This window comes from Lampetra planeri, chromosome 8 (assembly GCF_965212315.1).
Source record: "Lampetra planeri chromosome 8, kcLamPlan1.2.h2, whole genome shotgun sequence".
In the NCBI taxonomy this organism is placed as follows: domain Eukaryota; kingdom Metazoa; phylum Chordata; class Hyperoartia; order Petromyzontiformes; family Petromyzontidae; genus Lampetra; species Lampetra planeri.
Genome location: NC_136114.1, coordinates 11,935,821 through 11,959,682, shown reverse-complemented (window position 1 = coordinate 11,959,682; position 23,862 = coordinate 11,935,821). Strand labels below are relative to the sequence as shown.

The window sequence follows — 23,862 nt, the reverse complement described above, 5'->3', positions numbered from 1 at the left end:
AGAAAGATTGTCTAAAATGTAAATTTTTATTTTTTATGATACAATATAGTATTGTCATCAGTATGACATAAGTATACCAATTTTGTAGTCGATACCACATTGGGAAGTGGATTAAAATTGAGTTACAAGATTTGAGGAAACAACAACAACAGACAGAGTGAGTTAAATAAAAGCGTGTAATAAAGACACTAAACACGTGGGCCCCAAGTGTCACACAATCTCGCTGGTCAAGCATAGGCTGGTCAAGCATAGGCCGGGCAAATAATGAACACGCACTCCACAGCAGAGGCAAAGACCAACGTTCATCCAAACCAACAATGTTGCATAATACGTCGAAACAATAATTCAGGGTTTTCGACAAATGTTTGACGTTGTGCTAGTAAAATTTCAAAAAGAAATGCATCCTTGAGCCCATATTGCCATATATGTACATGTGTATTTACCTAACAAGGCGATTACAACTATTCTAAATACGCTATTAAAACGTTTAGAGTCGTGTAAATGTGTATCAAATGCATGTTTATGAACCAACATTTTCATTGGCATGGTTCACAAACTCGGGCTTTCTATTTAAACCGCGTCGGCTTTCACTTGCCAATGTTACTCTTCGTAAGTGAGTTTTGGATTAGGTCGTCAACGCAATCGTCTGACCAAGATGTGCGCCGTGCAACCCTCCACCAACCCGACACGGCCAACCAAATTAAAATGTCACGTGCACAATCATTCAACAATGTACACATTACAATGAAACAATCATTATTGAGCTGAATCAATAATGCATCCGTAATGATTATCATCGTAATTGCTTCAGCTCAATAATTATTGGAATAATCATTATTATTGTTTCAGCTCACCGGCAAGATGAGGTGGCGATTCCCACAACCGACTTAGCAATAGACGCGACGTTTCGTATACCAACCATCATCAGGGAGAATGAGATGCGCAAGCCTCAAGATGAGAATCCAGGAAGTGATTCACCTTAAATAGGTACCATGACATCACGAGGAACGACGAATCGGATGCAAAGCTATTAAAATAATACCTTAATTTATTATAATTCTATTCTAATTTATCAGTCCCAATCATTAACATTGTACTGTAACTCATTATGTACCTACTAGCCAAGCGTTTTAAAGGTTAGAACAGCGGTTTTGAACCTCTACTGCAGCCTTGCACCCCTTTGGTTCTCGATCGCTAAAAATATATGTTAGTAACTACATCGGTTTAATTAAACTAAGTAGTTGTACTTAAGTGCCTGTCCTTAATTTGTGTTTCGATGATTTAACTTCGCACCCCTAGGGGGTGCACGTGCACCCCAGGTTAAGAACCACTGGGTTAGAAGATACATGGGTCAGGTTTTCATTTGAAATCAGGCTTTTATTGACACCTAAACGATGGCACAATATATTTCCCATTGTAGAAAAAAAATGGACATTCATGAATCACCAATGCGATCCCATTGTCAAATTTTAATGACTGTATGGAAAAACACGTCTGGTAAGTGTTTGCCTCCACATTTAAAGAATGAAAACGTTGTGGAAACTAATCACCCTGGAGAAAGAATATGAAACTGCTTCCTTCATGTAAACGCTCGCACATGATTCTCAAAACACATGAAAAGAATTAAGCTATGTACAGTAATCAATTAAACTTTTGAATATTTCGACGTTAATATAATAAATGTTGCGCCTGTTCTCGTTGTTAAACTAAATAGAAAGTTTGTGTGCACCTGTACAAATAAGTTCAATACACCTCCCCACGGCCTCCACCTTCTAACATCGAAACATAGTTGGGGCGCCACGGTGGCGAGATGTTAACTACCTCGCCTCGTGTGGAGGAGGGTCGTGGGTTCGATCCCGATCCCGATCCCTGACGCTTGTATATTTAGAGTTTGCAGGATCTCCCCCGTGGTCGTGTGGATATTTCTCTGCGATTGAGAGTATTTGACTGCAAAAAATTTCCACGTGATAAGCCACTTCGTTGACCTATCATTTGTGGCCCAGGTCGCTTCTGAAAAAGAGCTACGTAGCTCAGTGGGCCTTACCTGGTAAAATAAAAAAAATTGTCTAGGTGCAAGGATAGTGGTACGCATTTACCATTTATAGGTAACTTGCTTCACGTGATATCTCAACTATTCCATCGTCCTGCTGCCACCAGGCCAAGGATGATCCCCCCCATTGGCAGCGGCAACGGTGTGCACGCGAGTGTTAGTCTGCTCGTAGAGGGGGGGGGGGTGCCGTTGCAGCTTCAGTCCTCGTAGGCGATGTTGTCGTACATGCCGCCCGGCGGCTGTGGCTGCTGCTGCTGCTGCTGCCTGTTGAGTTGGGACCGGATGGCGGAGGAGGAGCCAGCGGGAGGGGGTGGCAGGTCACCGATGCAGTACGGGCGCAGGTCGTGCTGCAGCAGCTTCACCTTGTTGTCGACGGGCAGCTTGGTGTCTCGCAGCTGCGGGTACGAATTGTCGGGGTCGTACACGTTGGTGGGCTCGGGCTTTTTGCAGAATCTGGGAGGAGATATAAAAAAGAAGGGAGCGGTTGTTGTCGTCATCATCATCGTCTTCACCATCAGCTGGTTTAGATTGGTAATGGTGACCAATCTAAACAAGGCAGGTAAAGGCTGCCGTTGTAATAACCACGGCCTGCTTCACGGTCGACGTTAAAGGTCCCCTGACGTTATGCGCATGAGCGGGCCCACTGTGCACTGGCGTCAAGTGCTGAAATGTGTCAAATTACGCGTCACAAATGTGTCAAATTACGCGTCAAAAATGTGTCAAATTACTGGTCAAAAAGTGTAATTATGCGTCAAAAATGTGTCAAGTTACGTGTCAAAAATGCGTCAAATTACGTGTCAAATTATGAAAATTAACCTGTAGATTATTCAACAGCAATCGTCACCCCCTTATTGGTCGACGAAGAGCCCCAGTTCACCCCAGGTCATTCTCGCAAATGAGACCAGCCTGAAAGTTCTCACTTGGCTAAACAAAATAAATGTAAATACAATTGCTGTACATGGCTGACAAAGGGTGGGTTATAGGACAAGTGTGGTAAAGCAGAGAGGTTATGCATAGAATGCTCAATTCCTGTACAAGGTTGAAGAGGCACCATAGTCCACCGTAGAGTTTCCAGTCTCAGATGATAACGCAGGCAGGTGGATTCATTGATACTCGGAACACAGTGACAACGTGTCGTGATAATAATGCACCAGTGCTGGTCTCCGTGCATGTCTATGGGATCTCTATGCGAATCTGTGGGTCTATTGACTGTGTGAATCTACATGTCGCTGTGTGTGTGTGTGTATATAGGGGAGCGGTAGTGTAGTGGTTAGCGCGCTGCACTAAGAACCTGGCGACCCGGGTTCGATTCCCGCTCACGGCAAACACCCAGTGACGATTATCTAAACCGGTCCTGGGCCTCCCCTAGGTCGACTCAGCCTCAAATGAGTACCTGGTGCGATGTATAAACATCGCCGCTAGGGAGACAAAGGCGGCCGGGCGTGGTGTTGGCTACCCACCCCCTCGTGTGCCGTGCCGGCCTTTATAGGTGTTCGCTAACAGCACTTGCCCCTACAGTCTGTTAAGGCTATACGGGGGATCTTTTTGTATATAGTGGACTCTGCGAGTCTGCATCTATGTCTATAGGCCTCATGTGTCAAGTCTATGGACCTCCACGTGAAAGAGGGCAACCGATGAAGCCACTGACAGTGCATTCTGGTCCCTCAATGAATCGAGCTGCAAGCCTTATCACCCGGGGCAGACTTTGCAGCCTCCTCAACCCGGAGCCACGGAGGGCCACGGGAATGACGGCGCAACGTGGACGCGTGAGACGTCTCACCCCTTGTTGCAGAACGTGCTTGCCAGCATGATCACGAAGATGGTCGCCAGAATGCTCCCCATAACGATCTTTATCCACGCTGTTGGAACACAAAAGAGGCCGGTTTGTGAGATAAAAGTGAATCGTCATCCGCATGCCGTCAGCAGCCCAATATCAGTTCATCATCTGCAGAGCCATCATCCGTTCGTCCGCGTCCAACGTAAGGGAGGGAGGATGTTTTGATATAAAAAGGCACTTGACAAAACAAAAACACATCTCGATGAGGATGCTGCCGCGGTATAATAGTTGGCAAACTAGACTTGTAATACGGAGGTCACCGGATCCAGTTGAAACAATGGTCCAAGTTTCCTATAACTCCTCCGACTCTGTCCAACCCAGCGGCTGAAATGTGCACACCACTGCGAGTTGATCGGCAGGTCGCGCGCGGTGGCGTTACAAAGGTGTGTGCTCCCACCTCTTCCGGGACGTCTGGCCATCGTGGAAGAGTAGGCCAAAATACTCTCTAGATATTCTCGGTTCTTTCGGTAAAGTCACGTAGAAGGGAAATAATAAAATAATAAAAATAGAACAATAACATTCTACGTGACTTCACCGAAAGAACCAAGAATATGAATGCCTGCAGTCACGAAAGCTTTAAATTGAAAAATACCCTCTAGAGTTCGCTCTCGTGGTGGCCCCCTTGCAACAGCAGTGGCGTGAGCAAAGCAGTTGCAGGGCTGCACCTTTACCGATGCAGTATCTCAATATGAGCATTTGAAATGAGTAAATGCTTACTTTTGTCTGGAGGTCCCTCCGTGTCAGAAACTGTTGAGTAAGAAAAAATGATGGAATTAGAGGGCAGAACTTAAGATTGATAGATACAGCTCAGTTGTAGTGAGAGCTTTGTGACCTTATTTTATTGCATGGATTAAACCTGTAATTCATTATACAGAGCAGAGATGCAACGCCTTGTATACACTGTGCTTCCGCGTGTTGTAAATGTTATGTGCTTGGAGTCTGCTTGTAAATACACTTACAAGTCAAGCAATGCATAGGATTTAATTTGAAAAAAATGATTCAAGTTAAATTATTAATTCAACGTCTTCAATTAATTGACCCGTGCAGAGTAATGAATAAACATTTAATTAAAGCCATCAAAAACACAGCGATGAATGATATAGCTCAAATTATAAAGACACAAAAGAATTCGGAGCAAGTGCTGTAGATGATGAGCGACGAAGCAAAAAGAAAGTACTAAACAAGGTGACAGCGATGAAATGAATGAATGAAAGGATAGCAAGTGAAAATTGAGACGGCCTCTCACTGTTCCAACTGTGGCAGAAGGCTGCGGCCTCGAGGCTGATGTTGTTGATGCACGGCGCTTGGACAATCGCGGTCTCGTTGGTTCCGTTCACAAAATCCACTGTGACCGCTTTCGCCCCGGCAATCCATCCGTCTCTGCCAAAAAAAGATGAAAATCAGTTCAACACATAGGCTTTCGTGACCAATATTATCCATGAAATGTTTTTTTTGGGGTTAGATCGCGTAAATATAAATGTGTCTTCTTGGTTCTTTCGGTAAAGTCACGTAGAAGGGAAATAATAAAATAATAAAAATAAAACAATAAAATTATTCTCACGACGTTTCGGCCACAACGCAAGCAGCCGTCCTCAGGTGAAGAACAGGTCTGTCGGAAAGACAGTGTCTGAATGAGACAGACCTGTTGTTCACCTGAGGACGGCTGCTTGAGTTGTGGCCGAAACGTCGTGAGAATTATTTTATTGTTTTATTTATATTATTTTATTATTTCCCTTCTACGTGACTTTACCGAAAGAACCAAGAAGATGAATCCCTGCAGTCACAAAGCTTTAAATCGAAATTTAAATGTGTCGTTAAACCCGTCACATCCGATTAGTAAGGTTTGTCACGTAAACAAAACGTGCCGATTTGTTACTAGTTCAGCACACCGGCGTGTTGGGGAGTAAACCCACAACATTCACAATTCGAGTTCGACGTTTCGCCAGTAATTACAACCAGCATTATCAGCCGACAGCCAGAATTGAAAATCACCGAGCGTGAGAACATCAGCTTAACCGTAATCCGCCGCACATTGCCGCACGACAACACCAGGGCTTGCATCCAGTTTGGGCAGTCTACGTTGGCGATTCGGAAATTTATTTATGTGCCCCGCACACCACATCCAGAATGCCTGTCGCTATGTCTGCAACTACGAATCACGCGCCACCAACTCCAGTCCAACGGTGACCCAGAGAATCCTCAGAGAGGAATTCATCCCTGTTGCACACCACATCCAGTATACCTGTTTAGCACGTAACAACGTCGCAGTCTACCAGCGGATCCAGGAAATATTCAGTGAGGAATTAAGCCCCGGGGGCACAGCCATCATAAGGCTGCAGCTAAAAAAGGCCTGAGAGGTTGAGAAGTTCCGAGTCACAGATCTTCGTGTCGCCAGCGCCCCAGGTCCACCCATGGCTGTGATCTGGGCTCCAGTGGGAAAGCAACAATTTTGTACACAACAATTCAGTGCAGGAGTTGTGTCCAACACGCACAATTTAGTTTGCACTTTGAGTCTTTTGTCGAGCACATCAACCCGTCGTGATGCACAAACTCCAGCGAATTGCGGCGCTTCAGTTGACATTCGAAGCGGACTGCGACCCTCAAAAGAACGGCGCCGCCCCCAGCGAGTTCTGATTTCAGCTCACGGCCAACACCGGTGACGATTATCTGAACCGGTCCCGGGCCTCCCCAAGGTCGACTCAGCCTCAAATGAGTACCTGGTGCAGTGTGTAAACATCGCCACTGGGGAGACAAAGGCGGCCGGCGTGGCGCTGGCCACCCACCCCAGTCGCGTGCCGTTCCGTTAACGGCCTTCGTGGGTGCTGCTCGCTAACAGCACTTGCCCCGGACAGTCTGTTAAGGCTACGCAGGGAGGAATCTTGGTCTTTGTGTGCACATTGCGTGTGCGTTGTGCGCGTCGTTTCTCACATGGTGGTCGTGAACCCAAGCTTCCGAGCTCCCTCCACGTGGTCCTCGTTGGCCAGGCTGGCGCCCCAAATGGCGCAACTGTTGCGTGCCTCGCTGTTGGGCACTGGCGAATCCAGCAGGTCCTGGTAAATGCCGTACTTCACTGCGAATGGCAGGAGAGGGCCCGAGACGAATGTTATTTTCTTAGTTGCGCACGTGGAAAATGAAAAACTCTCCGGTGTGCGGCTGTGGTCATCCAGAACAGACCGTAACAACGTATACCGACACAATGCCCCGATCCTCAAATGCGAAAGAGACGTCACGTTGGTGATACACTACGCCGCTGCTCTTGACGCGGTTATCTGGCTGGACCACCTGAATGTGAAATTATAGTTGTTGCTCTGCATCTACATCGGCCGTACGAAAGACGAAAAAGTAAGAAAAGTGGGGGGGAAAATCTCAGCTCAGGCTTGAGCTGCTCAGTTAAGATATACGAGTAGCTCAGCCATGGCTCAACTTAGGCTCAGCTCACGAAAATCCTGAGCACGGCTGGGGCCAGGCTCAGAGCCGTCTCAAGTTAAGCGAGGCTTTGACCCATTACTCACTTGGGCCAGAGACAAGCCTGAGTGGAGCCATGATCAAGAATTCAGGCCTGAGTCTAGTTTAGCATTCTATCTCTGGAGAGGTTCGTGACAGACCCCACACCTTCCCAAACTTTATATAACTCCTCCATAACAATTGCTTCAAAAATGCTCCAAAGCCTGCTCTAAACATCTATCAGAAGAAAAAAAAACCGGCGTTTCCTTTTGTCCGTCAACGAAATTATGAGAGCCTTTCCGACGGCCGGAATCAAAACGTTCTAGAAAGTGCCCCCCCACCACACAGATGCCAGGGTAAAAAGTTAATCCAACAGGTTTCCAAATAATATATATTACATATGCCTACACACCCTATATACAATAGAGTCAGTAGTATCTGCACACGTTGGGGAGAGGGGGGGTGGAAGAAGAGGACATCAGCGGGGGCGACTGGCGAGGCGCGACGCGTCGAGAAGCCGTGGGCTGCCGAAATTCTCGTCTGATGAAACCCGGCCCGAAAGGAAGGCTTTTTCTATGATCTTTCCAATCACAGACTGTGGTGCATGAGTCAAACTTTCGCGAGCTGTAAAACATTGCGCTGTTAAACAATATAGTAGTAGGGTTTTACCCTTTAAACTGGTACAAAAACTGACACCTTAATACAAGGCATCATGTTTGCAATAACCACAACACAAGCAGTCAAAATGCAAACAAAAAGAAACAACTCCAATAATGATAATGATATGCACTGTCCTTGAAGTTGATTGGTCCACACCCGAGACAGCTTTTCTTAGAGCCTAGTCTCCATTGGTGTTGGACCAGATACGCCTTTTAGCGTATCTGATGCCTTGTATAAAGGTGTCAGTTTTTGTACCAGTTTAAAGGGTAAAAACCTACTACTATATTTTGCCACTGGTAAAGGAGGTCTCATAGTGTTAAACAATAGTTGATCATTGGCACCAGCTGTGGCACTTGGGCACGTGTCTCCCTAGCTTCCTCTTGGTTGATGAGATGCCGAATGTCGAAACTGGCACAGCGCTTTGCTTGCGTTGAACCAATGTTGCTTCAATTATGCGCTCACAGGCCACGACATTGATGGAGGGCTCTTGCCTATGACGTCAGCCAACCAGGTGGCACTTGTTTTAAAGGCCACACTCTACCGATGAAACTCGGGAAGTTGGGACCAGTCCTGTGTTTGTATATATGTAAAAAAATTCTGCTGGACAAAACGTTGCTCTAAAACGCACGTAGGCCTATGCAGGGCTTTGGTCTGTGTTTGCAATAAGGAAAAAATATAACTCGCAACCAGCACACCGTATCCGGTACATATCTCAGTGCTGCTGTGGCTAATAGTCACAGTGCCAACGATCCGGAAAACATTCATTGAGTATTTAAGCCGTGGGTCTGACAGACTAAAGTGTAATCGAGCACCGGACGTAAAACTACAATAACTCACAGTTGGTCACTATTCGCGTGGTTTCAACTCACGTCCTTCGTTGTAGCAAATGACGTTGGGAAGATAATGTGAGATTGCTGTGATGATATTCGGGTAGCAGTACGCGTGTGACGCATTCCACCTAAATCCACTCCTTTGTCCCCCCACGATCCAGCCTTCCCTGGAGGACGAAATAACGCCAACAGTTCTCAGAATCAGAATAAACATTTATACTGGAGGAATCTGATGAGTGACAAGGGGCCGTCCATAAATGACGTCACGCGATTTTGGACGATTTTTGACGCCCCCCCCCCCCCCCCGTCGTCGCGTCACGCGGCATCACAAAAAGTCAGACCCCCCTTCAAATATGACGTCACAAAGCTTTGCCCCCCCCCCAAAACCATATTTTGAAAATAAAACATGCTTCAAATCGCTTTAAACTATTGTCATTGTAGTGCGTATTTAATGTGGCGCTGCACTCTGATGTTGTAGAAGAAAACACTTATTAAAAAGTCTATTTAATTAAGTAGAATGTGTTGTTTATATTTATTTAAAGTTACGCATTTTGATGCGACGTCACATTTCTCAAACCCCCTTCCCCTCGTCACACATCGTCACAAATGTCTATCCCCCCCCCCCAGGTGCGTGACGTCATTTATGGACGGCCCCCAAATCTCTTTTTCACAGACGCCCAGTATTTCACTGATGTCCAGGAATTGCTTCACCATCACCACAGCGTTCGTTCTCTTAGCCACATGCTCCCCCCCTCCCCGCCTCGCAGACACACGAACTGGAGACACCACATTGTTGAATGCTTTAAAAAAAATAAAAACATGGGAGCGGATTTGGGCAGGACAACGTCGTGAGACGGTATGATGGATGATGGACGAGGCCAGGAATGGAACGGCAGCCCAAGGAGGGAAACCCGCCGGGAGAGGACAGCCACAACAGAGGATGTCGCAGTGAGATCAAAAAGAGCTTCAAAACTCATCGGATTCCTCCGGGATCAATAAAGATTCTGATTCCAAGACGCGTAGTTTGCATTGCAAGACAAAAGATGGATAGTGGCGGCGAGTGCGGAAACCTCATCCAGCAGTAGACAGACCATGGCTGATGATGATGGGTTCCAAGTTGATTTATTGACACATTATATTCTTTTTCGATTTAAAGCTTTCGTGACTGCAGGGATTCATCTTCTTGGTTCTTTCGGTAAAGTCACGTAGAATGGAAATAATAAAATTATAAACATAAAACATAATAAAATAATTCTCACGACGTTTCGGCCACAACGCAAGCAGCCGTCCTCAGGTGAAAAAATGATATTCTATGCTAATAGACTCGCTGTAATGACAGTAATTATTTTTTCGTTTTGACAGATATGTTTTTATGCAAAACAACATGACACACTTAGGATCCTGACGTTAAATTGTTTACGCCGAGGATGATTGTTGTTGACTGCAACTTCCCGAGGGTAAGAGCCAGACTAAACCATCTATATAGTTTGTGTGGTTAAACCTTAATGCCTGAGCCTCATGGGGCCAAAATAGAGCATCTTTATCACTTGTGTAGTTGAATGTCAATGTCTGAGGCTCATAGGGCCAGACTAAAATACCTTCAAGATTCACATAGGGGTCACAATTCATGCCTGAGGTTTAGAGACGCAGTTTCAAGAGTGGTATGTCTAGAGCAGGGGTGTGGAACGTCCGGCCCGCGGGCCGTATGAGGCCCGCGAAATCATTTGGTCTGGCCCTGCCAAGGCAACCGCAGGCGGGACTCGAAATTCAATACATCTAGGAGCAAACCTGGAAAAGCAGTTGCGAGTAGCAACATCATCAATAGCCAGCTAACATCACCACGCCTCGCCAAACAGAAGCAGTTCCAGCCATCACATTAGGGGTGAGTTCATTAAATGTTTGACCAAATATAAAAGGTTCATTTTTAAGTTGATAATTTTGTATGGCCCGCGAATGATGTTATGAATATCCAAATGGCCCTTGGCAGATTAAAGGTTCCCCACCCCTGGTCTAGAGTCACAGCAGCTATTGTCGTTATAGGGAGATAGAAGCATAACTCCATTCTTTGTCTCCACATATAAATAAAACACGTGTTTTAGTCCATCGGCCAATTGGTCTTTTCGGAAAAATATCCATCAGCATTTCTTCATTTAAACAAACTCACGACCAGTTTCATCTAGTTGGGTCTCAACAGCAGTCTGGCTTGTGTAACGTAAGTTGCTGGGTTCCCATGTTTTATTGGCAAAAAGCACTCCATCTAAACGATGGGGCACTGTTCGACGCAACAAGGAATATCAAATATAGATTGTACGTAATATTGCATACAGATTCCTCATTATACATTGTTACGGAGCATTATTGGTCTCCACACAAAGAAGTTCAGCGTACGGCGAGTACACACAAAACGTGTCATAGTCCCGCTGGCCTATTTCACGTTGTTGTATTGTGTCAAGTAAGACCCGTACCAGCACTGATGGTCGACGAGCAGGGCGTCCTGAACCTGAAGAAACGTTGCTGGCACGCTGCCCGCCAACACGGAGAGGCACTCTCGACTCACGTTCGTGTAATGGATGGCTTTCTTGGTGATGTGCAGGAAAACGCCCTTTTGCACTGTGGGAGGTGAGGTGGAGATGGAGGGAGGAGGAGGGAAAGAGGGGGCCAAATCAGTAAACACGGCAACGACAACATTCAAGCTGCATTTTCCCACGTAACGAAGGGGAGGGGGGGGTGATGGGGTGGGCGTTTCCAGTGTGCGCCGCTTTAAACCGAAATTAAGTAAGACGGCCGAGTTACCTTCGGTGACTTTTCTAAAACATCCGTAACAAAAATGCAAAAAATAAGAATCTTTATTTAATCCTGGAGAAATTCGATGAGCTATGAAGCTGTTTGTTCGCAGATGTCCAATTGATGTCACTGCCAGAGGACTCGACCCCGGTAAAATTACCTGACACAATACGGGTGACTGCACCCTGCCACTTACCGTGGTATGGTTGGCAAGTATGTTGCTCTGATTGTTGTACAGATCACACAATCTCTGTCTGCGATTTGGACGGAAGTTAACAGTTTCCCAATAGGGGGGGGGCGGGGAGCGATCAAATTTTGTCCATATTTGGGAAACAATATATTCATGACAGAATGGTCCATTCACCATTGCCAGTGGTGATGGCTGGCAGCAATTTCCCCCTAAACCTGCACGAGCGTGCCTGGGCCTTGAAAGCTGAGCGTGAGCTGCCACAGAGCTTTCAAAGTCAAAGTTGATTTCCTGCTCAAATTTGGCATTGAGGCGGGCGGCTCATCTCTCGCTGACAGCCCTGAGGCAGTGCTGGAAATCCCGCTTTCCTATCGCGAGGGAGAGTCTATCTCATAGGACAGCTACTGTGGACTTCGCCATCAAGTGGAGCCTACTCGCTAACTTTTTGACTTCGGAGGAAGAATGACGGGCTGAGTCAAGCCCACCGACCACGATTTGAACTCGCAAATTTTTGAACTCGCAAATTTGAACTCGCAAATTTGAACTCGAAAATTTGAACTCGCAAATTTGAACTCGCAAATTTGAACTCGAAAATTTGAACTCGAAAATTTGAACTCGCAAATTTGAACTCGCAAATCCTGGTTGACCTGACACGCTGTGACCTGTCAGGTCGGCGGCGGCGACCGCTCGCTTACCGACAAGGTTGGGTTTGCAGAATACGCTGTTGGAGAAGCAGGGGCCCTTGGTGACGGCTCCCACGCTCCCATTGCCACACTTGTCGTTGGACGTAATCCGCGGCATAACCAACTGCGTGCTGGCGACCCAGCCGTACCTGGGAAACGCAAGACGACAGGGCCACGGAGAGCGCGGCGCATCCGTAAGGGCGTCGCGGAGGCAGGCGACGGCACGAGCCCGCAATGATCTAGCACTTTGGGGAGGCCAAGGGGTTTGTGGATCACGACGAGATTTGTGTTGACACTCCCGAAGAACTGTAATGATGCAAGCGATTCAAATCGCGAGTGGTGTCCGGGGGGAGGGGTGCAGGTGCCGGCTCAGGTCAGGAGAGAGCTCCCGTGTCGGTTTTTTATTTTTTCCAGCCCAGAAATCAATGTAGCCGCCCAGGAAAACAGGTCTGTGTGTGCGTAGGTGCATTGAACTTCTTTCTCTCCGTACGTAGCCAACCGTGCTAATTGGAGGTGCGAGTCTGGAGACTACCCAACAACAGCAGCAGCAGAAGCAGCGCCCACTGGATGCACGACGGATCTCCCCTGCCCTACCCTTGCGCTCTCCTCATCAATGAATTCGTTACCAGCTCACGTCACCGGCAATTACGAAGCCTGCGGCAGAGCTCACTGGCAAACCGCATACCCCCGGATTAAAATTGATTCTCATGCCCATAATACCGGCATTGATTATTATTTTGTGGGGGTGTTGTTATTCTTCTTCCTGGTTCTTTCGGTAAAGTCACGTAGAAGGGAAATAATACAATAATAAAAATAAAACATGATAAAATAATTCTCACGACGTTTCGGCCACAACGCAAGCAGCCGTCCTCAGGTGAAAAACAGGTCTGTCGGGGAGACAGCGTCCCCCCGTAAACACCACCATGAGTTGACGCTGTCTCCCCGACAGACCTGGTCTTCACCTGAGGACGGCTGCTTGCGTTGTGGCCGAAACGTCGTGAGAATTATTTTATTGTTTTTTTTTATTATTTCCCTTCTACGTGACTTTACCGAAAGAACCAAGAAGATGAATCCCTGCAGTCACGAAAGCTTTAAATCGGTGTTGTTATTGCTGTTGTACATTGTACGCGATTAATGCGCGTGACCCCTGCAGCCAATCGAGACGCTCGCGTTCCGCACAATGCACAAAACAATAATTAATTCTTGAATAGGGACGCCGAATTGCAACAATAATATTTCGGGGTGGGAGGTGGGGGTGGGGGTGGAGGAGGACTCTTTAGATGCTCATTCCTTCCGGCCTGCGAGGTGGTCACGAGTCGGCAGTACAGAAAGTAGGTGAGTAAACCCCATCCGTGCAGAGTTTTGTCATCCCCTACGTATTTATTCTAGATTTGAAGCTTTCGTGACTGCAAGGATTCATACTCTTAGTTATTTCGGTAAAGTCACGTAGGTAAAAAATGAAATTAAAATTAATAAAAATAAAACAATAAAAATCACGACGTTTCGGAGGCAACACAAGTCCGAAACGTCGTGATTTTTATTGTTTTATTTTTATTAATTTTAATTTCATTTTTTACCTACGTGACTTTACCGAAAGAACTAAGAGTATATATCCCCTACGTAGCTGTGGGGTTTTCTCCAGGTACTCCGATTTTCCTCCCACACGCAACATGTTCACCGATGGTTTAAACTCATTCCGCACAGGACGTTTATACAACGCTCGTACAACGTTTCTACAACGTTCATACAACGTTTATACAACGCTCGTACAACGTTTCTACAACGTTCATACAACGTTTATACAACGCTCGTACAACGTTTATACAACGTTCATACAACGTTCATACAACGCTCATACAACGTTCATACAACGCTCGTACAACGTTCATACAACGCTCGTACAACGTTCATACAACGCTCGTACAACGTTTATACAACGTTCATACAACGCTCGTACAACGTTCATACAACGCTCGTACAACGTTCATACAACGCTCGTACAACGTTTATACAACGCTCGTACAACGTTCATACAACGCTCGTACAACGTTTATACAACGCTCGTACAACGTTCATACAACGCTCGTACAACGTTCATACAACGCTCGTACAACGTTTATACAACGCTCGTACAACGTTCATACAACGCTCGTACAACGTTTATACAACGCTCGTACAACGTTCATACAACGCTCGTACAACGTTCATACAACGCTCGTACAACGTTCATACAACGCTCGTACAACGTTCATACAACGCTCGTACAACGTTCATACAACGCTCGTACAACGTTCATACAACGCTCGTACAACGTTTATACAACGCTCGTACAACGTTCATACAACGCTCGTACAACGTTCATACAACGCTCGTACAACGTTTATACAACGCTCGTACAACGTTCATACAACGCTCGTACAACGTTTATACAACGCTCGTACAACGTTCATACAACGCTCGTACAACGTTCATACAACGCTCGTACAACGTTTATACAACGCTCGTACAACGTTCATACAACGTTCATACAACGTTCATACAACGCTCGTACAACGTTCATACAACGCTCGTACAACGTTCATACAACGTTCATACAACGCTCGTACAACGTTTATACAACGCTCGTACAACGTTTATACAACGTTCATACAACGTTCATACAACGCTCGTACAACGTTCATACAACGCTCGTACAACGTTCATACAACGCTCGTACAACGTTCATACAACGCTCGTACAACGTTCATACAACGCTCGTACAACGTTCATACAACGCTCGTACAACGTTCATACAACGCTCGTACAACGTTCATACAACGCTCGTACAACGTTCATACAACGCTCGTACAACGTTCATACAACGCTCGTACAACGTTCATACAACGCTCGTACAACGTTCATACAACGCTCTTACAACGTTCATACAACGCTCGTACAACGTTCATACAACGCTCGTACAACGTTCATACAACGCTCGTACAACGTTCATACAACGCTCGTACAACGTTCATACAACGCTCGTACAACGTTCATACAACGCTCGTACAACGTTCATACAACGCTCGTACAACGTTCATACAACGCTCGTACAACGTTCATACAACGCTCGTACAACGTTCATACAACGCTCGTACAACGTTCATACAACGCTCGTACAACGTTCATACAACGCTCGTACAACGTTCATACAACGCTCGTACAACGTTCATACAACGCTCGTACAACGTTTATACAACGCTCGTACAACGTTCATACAACGCTCGTACAACGTTCATACAACGCTCGTACAACGTTCATACAACGCTCGTACAACGTTCATACAACGCTCGTACAACGTTCATACAACGCTCGTACAACGTTCATACAACGCTCGTACAACGTTCATACAACGCTCGTACAACGTTCATACAACGCTCGTACAACGTTCATACAACGCTCGTACAACGTTCATACAACGCTCGTACAACGTTCATACAACGCTTGCGCTGCACGTGCCCCATGGTGTAGATGAAGAGCCCCTTGACTAAAACAGCTGGCGGCCAAGCCGTTCAATGGGCCACATTCTGCTGACGATGCTTAAAAGGTGAAATTCGTCTTCTTGTTTTTTTCGGTAAAGTCACGTAGAAGGGAAGTAATAAAATAATAAAAATAAAACATAATAAAATGAAACAATTCTCACGACGTTTCGGCCACAACGCAAGCAGCCGTCCTCAGGTGAAGAATGATACACTTCAAGCTAGGAACGTACATATAAGCTGGGTTGGGGGTGGTAGAAGAGCGCCTTAACAAAAAGAATGTGCATATCAAGATGAGTTTAGCATATAAGTTCCTAGCTTGAAGTGTCTCATTCTTCACCTGAGGACGGCTGCTTGCGTTGTGGCCGAAACGTCGTGAGAATTGTTTCATTTTATTATGTTTTATTTTTATCATTTTATTACTTCCCTTCTACGTGACTTTACCGAAAAAACCAAGAAGATGAATCCCTGCAGTCAGGTGAAATTCGATGCAGACGGCCCATGGAATGGATGGGCAAACCCTTTTTTAACTTCACACGAAGAAAAAAACGTGTGGCGTGATTATTATTCATTTGTGTCTGTTACTCGCGAATGGAGTTGGCCAAACAACCCACCGCAAGACCCCCCCCCCCCCTGCCGGCATGCCACTTGATGATACTTTTTTTTGTTAAACGAATGGTTCAGCAGTTCCACTGCTGGATTATTTTTTCCGCCTGAGGACAACCGCTTGTGTTGCGATCGAAACATCGTGGTGTATTATATTTTATTTTTCTATCTACATGACTTTACCGAAAGAAACAAAGAGTATGGATTCCTGCAGTCACGAAAGCTTCAAATCAAGATCGAATGACATTATTACCATTATGAGCACTAGTGGAGTAACATCACCAGCACCAGCGTTCTTGGATTCAGATTTTATTTTAAGCCATTGGCATGTAACCTAAACAGTCGACATCATATATCTAACCTCCATGGCTCTTCTTCCCTGTCTTTCAATCCCAGGCGTGCATCTATCAATATTTCTTTCCATACTCCAAACAAACATACAAACATTCCCCATTTTGTTGTTGTTGTTCCTTGTCAATGTCCTTGTTTCAGGTGGACTTGGGCAGGACACGTTTGTGGATGGCAGTTGTTCTTACCCTCTTTCTGCAGCCTGCAACCCCCTTTGGTTCTCAGAAAGGGCATCCCACACCCCCAGGGGGTGCGCGCACCCCAGGTTAAGAACCACTGGTGTAAAGGATAGTAGCTGGTGGCCAAAGGAGAGAAACGCGCCCAAGAGCACGTTCATTGCGGTGATGAATTCAACTCTTGTGCAGGCACAAGATGGGGAGGCCTTCCTTCTAACAGTGGCCGATGATGAAGATGGCACGAGACCTCCGTTAGACCCTGTCGGCCAAGTCCAAACATGACGATGGTTCCGCAAGGATGCTTTCAGTGAGTGAAGGGTTAGAGACAGTGCCTTAGCTATAGATTCTAATCGTTGATTCGAGGTGTTCGCTATCCACTTACTAAATACCATCGGGCCGGTTAATCCGTCGCGGGGCGAAGAGTTGCACGCTGATCTGCGCAGCCCCACCAAACAGCGAACCCTTCACCGTTGCTGCAAAGCCTCAACCCCCTCATGTGTCGAACCCCCATCGTCCGGCACAACTCACTTGCAGGTCTCGAAGCCGGCGCCGATGGAGGCGTTGAGCTGCTCCATAGTGGCCAGGCTCACGCTGACGTTCTTCTGTTCCCCGTAACGCCGACACCATTCGTTCGCCTCGCTGAACATCAAGCTGTTCTGGTCGGTCTGGAACAGGCCCAGTTTCACCAGACTGGGATCGGACAGTGTGATGCTGCCGTTGACTGCTGTGTGCGTGGCAGACACAATCGGAGTGCAAATTGCGGCACGTTTTGTCGAGTTCAGTTGAGTGGTTATCTTATTTTTATAGTTTAACGGGTAAGGCCCACTGAGCTATACAGCTCTTTTTCAGAAGCGACCTGGCCACAAATGATAGCTCAACGAAGTGGCTTATCACGTGGACATTTATAGCAGCCCAATACTTTAAATGCACGTTTTAAATGTGGAGGAAAAACCCGGAGGGCCCAGAGAGAAAAATCCACACGACCACGGGGAGAACATGCAAACTCAAAATATACAGGCGTCAGGGGTCGGGATTGAACCCACGGCCTCCTGTATACCAGGAGAGGTAGTTAACATCTCGCCACCACTGGCACCCTCCTACAGCAGTAATACTGCCAGTGAGCTCGAAATCTTGAAATGCGGGATTCCTCCCTCAAAACTCAATCTTTATTTTTTTTCTCCCGAGCTCACCCCACGACCCCTTTAATCTCCAACTTTCTAACTACTACTACTACCGTTCCTGCTCCCCATTGACAATTCTCTCCACGGCCTGCCGCTCATTCCCCATCCATCAAATACATGCATCATCATTTGCTTTCATCAATGTTGCTTTTAGTTCATTTCACGCATCACAGGTTCGCCCATTACCTCCTCTCAGCTTTTTCATTCACCTCACCTTCACCATGACACTCATACGTACCGTTGTTAATTCTCTGTAAAGTGCCTTGGTTAAGGCGTGATGCTATAACATTACGTAAAGATGAGATCAAATGAAAGAAAAAAACCCAGAAACATTCACGGTGAAAAGATAGCATTTCGAAAAGGGGCCGTCCATAAATGACGTCACGCGATTTTTTTGGACGATTTTTGATCCCCCCCCCACCCTCGTCACACGGCGTCACAAAAAGTCAGACCCCCCCTCAAATATGACGTCACAAAGCTCTGCCCCCCCTCCCCCCCCCAAAACCATATTTCCATTTTGAAAATAAAACATGCTTCAAATCGCTTTAAACTATTGTCATTGTAGTGCGTATTTAATGTGGCGCTGCACGCTGATGTTGTAGGAGGAAACATTTATTAAAAAGTCAATTTAATTAAGTAGAACGTGTTGTCTATATTTATTTAAAGTTGCGCATTTTGATGTGACGTCACATTTCTCACCCCCCCCTCACCTCGTCACACATCGTCACAAATGTTGGACCCGTCCCCCCCCCCAGGTGTGTGACGCCATTTATGGACGGCCCCTAAGCAACATAACGAATGTTGTGTTGCAAAATAACAATTACATTACCAACCCACAGGCTACCTGTCAAGTGTGGGAGTTTGAGTCACGGCTGTTTAAATAATTAATATATATTCACAACAATACAGGACGCTTAAATTAGTTTTTTTTTACATTTACGTGGGACTAGCGTTGTTAGTGGAAAAAGGAACGGATAATCCACTGTAACGTGATAACAAATGTAATGTTAATAAGTTTCACAAAGTCAAAGAGTCTCCACTTGTTTGCCATCATTGTCAACGCGTGCCCGGAATTTTCTCCAGGTGGTCTCCAGAGATCCGGAGGCACGACCTTTCTCGTGGTGTTGTTGCAAATTCTCAGGAGTGTTAAAAAAAATTAAGCACCCTGTATAGAGGGCAACAGGAAGACCGATATGCAACCCTTCGAAAGGCCGACACGCACATTAATATTTGTGCTGTTCAGCACCTCCGATTAACACCCGTTGGCTACGTACGGTGCGAAAGAAGTTCAACGGAAGTGTACGTACGACTGAAGCGGGCGAGTACGAGAAAAGCTGAATAGTGCTCAACGAAGCGTGGAGAGATGCAAGCTTAGAATTCAGGGAGAGGAGCATGTGGACTAGAGAACATACGTCGGTCAAAGACATTGCATTGTGTATGAAAGTGAGAGCGGTGAGCAGGGCGTAGTCGCTCGAAGGGACGATGACCGAAGGTCACGAAAAATTACAGAGTGGCAGCCAAGGAATCGGAATGCGTCCGCGAGGACGTCAAATGTGTAGACGGAGCGACGAAACCGGCTCGTGTTGCAGGCACCATCAAGTGGATTCGTCGTCGATTTTTGGGGTAAGGCCACGCAATAGTTTGGCCGAACGTGTGTCGTCAAGACCCTCCACCACCCGACACAGCCATGCGGATTAAACTGCCACGTGCACAAGAAGTTTTAACATATCCACTTCCGTGCCCTCGTCGAGGAGGCCGCTTGCCTATCTTGCAGTTACATGCTAATTTCTCACGTTAACATCACTAGCCCCGGCCACTTCTTTATGACCCTTGGGCTACACCCATTTCAAACCTTTTATGAACAGTCTGACTCAGCAGCAGACCACGCTTTCCCACCTGATGACGGACGCTTGTGTTGCGCTCGAAACGTCGTGATTTATTTTATTTTATACCTACGTGACTTTACCGAAAGGACCAAAGGGTAAGTTTTAAAGAGCCGATTATTTGCTGTTTCGGCTCACCGGTACGTGGAAGAACAATTCTCACAACCCATGTTGGCAATTATTGTTGTCGTTTTGTTGGGAACAACGTCAAACAACGACTTCCTGCATCTTGTCCTGTTGCTGCTTGACGTAGTTGGACGCAAACGTGGCATGAAATGGCTACATTTAGTTGAGGAAATTGTTCCTCGACTTACCTGCGAAGTGAAACAACAACAGTCGTGCACTGCGACAATGGCATGTTGATTGGCTGTGCTGGGTGGCGGAGGGTCGTTACGACACACGTTTGGCCAAATCATAGCGTGGCCGAGGCCAAAAAGAAACCATAAATCACAGCATCGCCTGTGAAACTCCCTGCGTGTTACACGAGGAGTATTGTTACGATCGTGAGAGATGGGGACGGCTTAAGGCGGGGGCTTCATCCAGCAGTAGATTAAGGCGACAAGATAGACAGGTGCTCGGCTAAGGTCGCGCTCTGTAGCTCTCCGATGCGTTTTCGGGTTGTGTTGTCCGGCACGAGGAGCGAAACGTCGGGCAACACACCGATCATTACCGGACAGGACGCGCTCCATTGTAAACACATCGCGAGAGGTCGCGCTTAAAAGACAAAATGTGTCCCCCAAATGATTTCACAGCAACGTCGCACACAGCCTGAACACCAGACGGATCGGTCTCCTGCAGCAGCAGTAGCGACACAAATATAATCACGAATTACCTTGGCCACTGCATCCGCCGAAGAGAGACGTGGAGACGGCGCACGAAAGACACAGCAGCAGCAGCAGCCGCATGATGATTGACGGTGATGGCAGGCACCGATGATGACCCCCGTTTGAGTGCGGGCCACAGCAGGGCTTTCGAGATGACAAACAGGGGGGGGGCTGTCTCGGGGAACTCGCAGGAGAGTCACAGGAGGAGTATGAGGCAGCTCGGGCGAAAAGACGAGAGGCGTTTATCTGCTCACCTGAGCTTCCCTGCGACTGTGCGAGAAACCTCAACGAACAACTAGACGCCACGGGGGTGGTGCTGGTGGAGGTATTTGGAGTCCATGTGTACCCAGGCGCGCGGCCCTGCCCCACGCTTGCGTCACTCGCGCAGGTACGCGCGGCCAACCGCTCCCACTGGCGATGCGACCACTGCTCTAACCGGTTCGCTGAGCTGTTCCAAGGGGCGACGCTTTGGCGTCATCGACGACGACGACGGGAGGGAGGGAGGGAGGAAAGGTGCGCAAGGACATTCCTGAAGTCGCCGCACCTGCGCGCGCGCGCGTGCATTGCGACGTGACACGCACGCGCACGCGGCAATGCAGCTGTGCGGTGTGGATGCTGAACTTCTTTCGCACCGCACGTGGTCAAACCGTGCTAATTGGAGGTGCGGTGGGGCCGGTGGGGGACAACAATGCTCGCGTTGGCAGCGAATTGTAATCAGAATCTTGATTTATCCTGGGGAAATCCGATGAGCCAAGGAAGCTCTTTTTTCACCGATTCCCAGTCGTGGTGGTGCACAAATGAACACAACTCTCTGACACGTTCATCGAGAACACCGCTGCGCAAAGAAGACAGCGCACCGCCCTCAAAGGAGGATTAAACAATAAACATAATAGGCGACGTTTCGGGCAATGGCCCCTTGTCTTCTGCTTATGAACGAGGGTCATTGCGTGACACGTCGCTTATTGAGACCATTGCCGGGCAGCGTGACATACGTAGAGGGCAGTGTTTGTTGACACGTGTGGAGTGCTTCGTATTGCTCGTTGCACGGAGGAGAGAAAGGGGGCAGCGCCACGTGTGATGTCGCGTGTGAATGAACGAGTCGTGTAAGAACATTGGATTTTGCGCACTCTTAGGGGCCGTCCATAAATGACGTCACGCGATTTGGGACGATTTTTGACCCCCCTCCCTCTCGCCACACGGCGTCACAAAAAGTCAGACCCCCCCTCAAATATGACGTTACCAAGCTCTGCTCCCCTCCCCCCCCAAAAAAAAAATAAAACATGCTTAAAATCGCTTTAAAACTATTGTCATTGTAGTGCGTATTTAATGTGGCGCTGCCATCTGATGTTGTAGGAGAAAACATTTATTAAAAAGTCTATTTAATTAAGTAGAACGTGTTGTCTATATTTATTTAAAGTTGCGCATTTTGATGTGACGTCACATTTCTCACCCACCCCCCCGTCACACATCGTCACATATGTCTGACCCCTCCCCCTCCTAGGTGCGTGACGTCATTTATGGACGGCCCCTTACGAGTCCAGTCCATCATGAATGCGCATTGATCACACGTGCGATGCTACCGTGCTGTGTTATCGGACCGAAATTGCAATCCACAAGGTCGCCAGTTCGATCTCCAGACGCGGCAAAATAAACGAAAATATTTGAACTTTATTATTTTGTATTTTGACAGGTAAGGCACACTGAGCGATGTAGCTCTTTCTTTCGGCAGCCACCTGGCCACAAATGATAGCTCAACGAAGTGGCTTATCGTGTGGAAATTCAAAGCAGCCACATATTACTCTTTGGTTCTTTCGGTAAAGTCACGTAGGTATAAAATAAATTAAATCACGACGTTTCGATTGCAACACAAGCAATCATCATCAGGTGGGAAACCAACAGCAATTATTTTTTTTCGCGCAAGTGGGAGAGAGAAAGCTTCCAATCTAGATTCAGCCAAATATTGTTAACCCATGTTCATTCTAAATGTGGAAGCGAAAAACCACGCTACCACTGGGAGAACATACAAACTCCAGGGTTGGGACCGAACCCCGCGGCCTCCTGTATAATAATCATAATAATTAATTATCATTTTACATTTACAAAGCGCCCTTCAAGCAATCGTTACCAGGGCATCTACCAGGCGAGGTAGTTCGCGTCTCGCCACCGCGGCGCCCACATGACCCACACGGCGTCGCGAGGCCCTCCATCCAACTCGTGGCTTGACAAAGGACTGCAACGTCTCTTATCCATGTCGGCTCATTGGGGGCAAGAGCTGTTAGCGAGCACCGATTTGGCGTGACGGCACAGCGCACACGAGGTGCTGGCGTGGCCAGAACCTCAGCCGAGCTGCTGGGATAGATGATGAAACGCCACATCGGCGGTTATGTTGAGGCTGAGTCAACTTCAACAACGCCCTGGGGCCAGATTACAATCGATAACGTTTCTGGGTGGCACTCTACGTTTTTGATCGAGCCATAAACTCGGGCCGGTGTGATTCAACGAGGCGTTGCGACAGAACAACCATTGCACTGATAACGACGTGTCGCCGACATCACACGGGAATCAGTATCATCATCATCGCCGTCTTCTCTGTAGTAAAAGCCTCAACATGACGCCTCTGACTCGCGTGTTCTCCAATCCACGCGTTTCACTTCAATTCTCCAAAAGGAAATCCAAGCGCGTACCTCCACGCTTCTTTCGGCACTTCGCGACTTAACCGCCGACAATTTACTGCGCATTGAAGATGGGGCCTGAGTCAGCGATGAGCCGTGACCGCCTTCAATGTCCGCATTGACGCTTTATTATTGCCGCCCGTTTCGTGTGCGTAGTTCAAGATAATGCTGGGGGGGTGTTT

At 47.1% G+C, this 23,862-nt stretch overlaps 1 protein-coding gene across 1 annotated transcript; it reads right to left on the bottom strand.

The window, feature by feature from the left end:
• Positions 1-1,356: 1,356 nt before the first annotated feature.
• LOC144720346 (uncharacterized) lies at positions 1,357-21,440 on the bottom strand. Its single transcript, XM_078597043.1, has 10 exons — positions 21,017-21,440; positions 17,649-17,844; positions 12,488-12,624; positions 11,287-11,431; positions 8,861-8,988; positions 6,816-6,957; positions 5,134-5,267; positions 4,605-4,634; positions 3,831-3,909; positions 1,357-2,503 (listed from the first exon to the last, which is right to left on the bottom strand). Exons 1-10 carry the CDS (start codon positions 21,087-21,089, stop codon positions 2,248-2,250), a joined length of 1,320 nt encoding a protein of 439 aa, XP_078453169.1. The 5' UTR covers positions 21,090-21,440; the 3' UTR covers positions 1,357-2,247.
• Between the last annotated feature and the right edge of the window lie 2,422 nt (positions 21,441-23,862).

What these genes read in the sequence shown, in the direction of transcription:
- LOC144720346 (XM_078597043.1), bottom strand. Translation starts at nt 21,089, where the DNA reads ATGCGGCTGCTGCTGCTGCTGTGTCTTTCGTGCGCCGTCTCCACGTCT. An exon ending in GGAGGGACCTCCAGACAAAA is followed by an intron (nt 3,910 to 4,604) that starts GTAAGCATTTAC and finishes GTGTTCCAACAG; the next exon opens with CGTGGATAAAGATCGTTATG. An exon ending in AGCACGTTCTGCAACAAGGG is followed by an intron (nt 2,504 to 3,830) that starts GTGAGACGTCTC and finishes ATCTCCTCCCAG; the next exon opens with ATTCTGCAAAAAGCCCGAGC.